This window comes from Aphanomyces invadans (assembly GCF_000520115.1).
Source record: "Aphanomyces invadans strain NJM9701 unplaced genomic scaffold supercont1.1, whole genome shotgun sequence".
NCBI lineage: Eukaryota > Oomycota > Saprolegniomycetes > Saprolegniales > Verrucalvaceae > Aphanomyces > Aphanomyces invadans.
In genome coordinates this window covers 832,316-833,202 of record NW_008580146.1, presented here as the reverse complement: position 1 = coordinate 833,202, position 887 = coordinate 832,316, and the positions used below count along the sequence as shown (strand labels likewise).

Below are 887 nucleotides of genomic sequence, written 5' to 3'. Positions count from 1 at the left end.
CACAATCTCCACACGCACTGTACAGGCTCGACGCACGCGATTTTACCGAGAAGCAAGTCATGATTTACTGTTAGTGGAGCTTTGCAGTGCATGAACTCGAGAACGTTTATTACAACGCATGCGGATTTTGTGGATACGACATAAGCCGTCCATACACTTCAGCTACGATAATTTGCACCTTTGACATTATAATGAATAGCTTCTTGTAGGACTTGATGTTTGCTGCCACACCAACAGTCATGAGGGTTCCAGCAGGCCGATTGCGCGTTGTCTTCTTGGCCTCAACTGTCTCTAAGAACGGCCACGCTCCAATCTTGCCGTCGAAGAAAACACCGTCAACAAGCCTGGGGCGCGCAACTGCAACAAGAAACATGACCTTGGGGACGAATCTTTTGTTCTTGACTTGGAGATGTAAGGGATCTTCCCATGGTGCCAAGTAAACTTTTCCTTTGATGTCAACCACAGTGAACCACTTCTCGTCCACGAAGACATGGTCGTACAAGCTGTCGTATACAGCATTCCCTTCTTTGAAGGAAGAGTACGCAAGGAAGTGTTTCAACCGCTTGTCGATATGCTTCTCCGTGAGCACTGGGCGTGTACCGATCACTCGTCGATTGACCTTGGCAGCCTTGAGACGTCTTTTTGTGGTTGATCGCGATATCTTTAAGTTGACTGCAAGCTGCCTTTGTGTTCGTCGCTTGCTGTGGGGGATGAGTGACACTTGTTGGAACTTCTCCAAGGTGGTGTCGTCAATCTTCGATCGCCGTGGTTTCTTGCATGCACTGCCATCCGGACTTGAATCCCAGAGTCTCTTGATTGTCCTCGCGCTCACATCGTGCTTCTCTGCTTGAATCGAGATGGTACCATACTTTGGCTTGCCATTGACA

The 887-nt window shown here is 48.6% G+C and overlaps 1 protein-coding gene across 1 annotated transcript; it reads right to left on the bottom strand.

The window, feature by feature from the left end:
- Nucleotides 1-109: 109 nt before the first annotated feature.
- On the bottom strand, nucleotides 110-882 carry H310_00237 (hypothetical protein; the record flags this gene model as incomplete). Its single annotated transcript, XM_008862941.1, has 2 exons — nucleotides 110-782; nucleotides 833-882. 2 exons carry the CDS (start codon nucleotides 880-882, stop codon nucleotides 110-112), a joined length of 723 nt encoding a protein of 240 aa, XP_008861163.1.
- Between the last annotated feature and the right edge of the window lie 5 nt (nucleotides 883-887).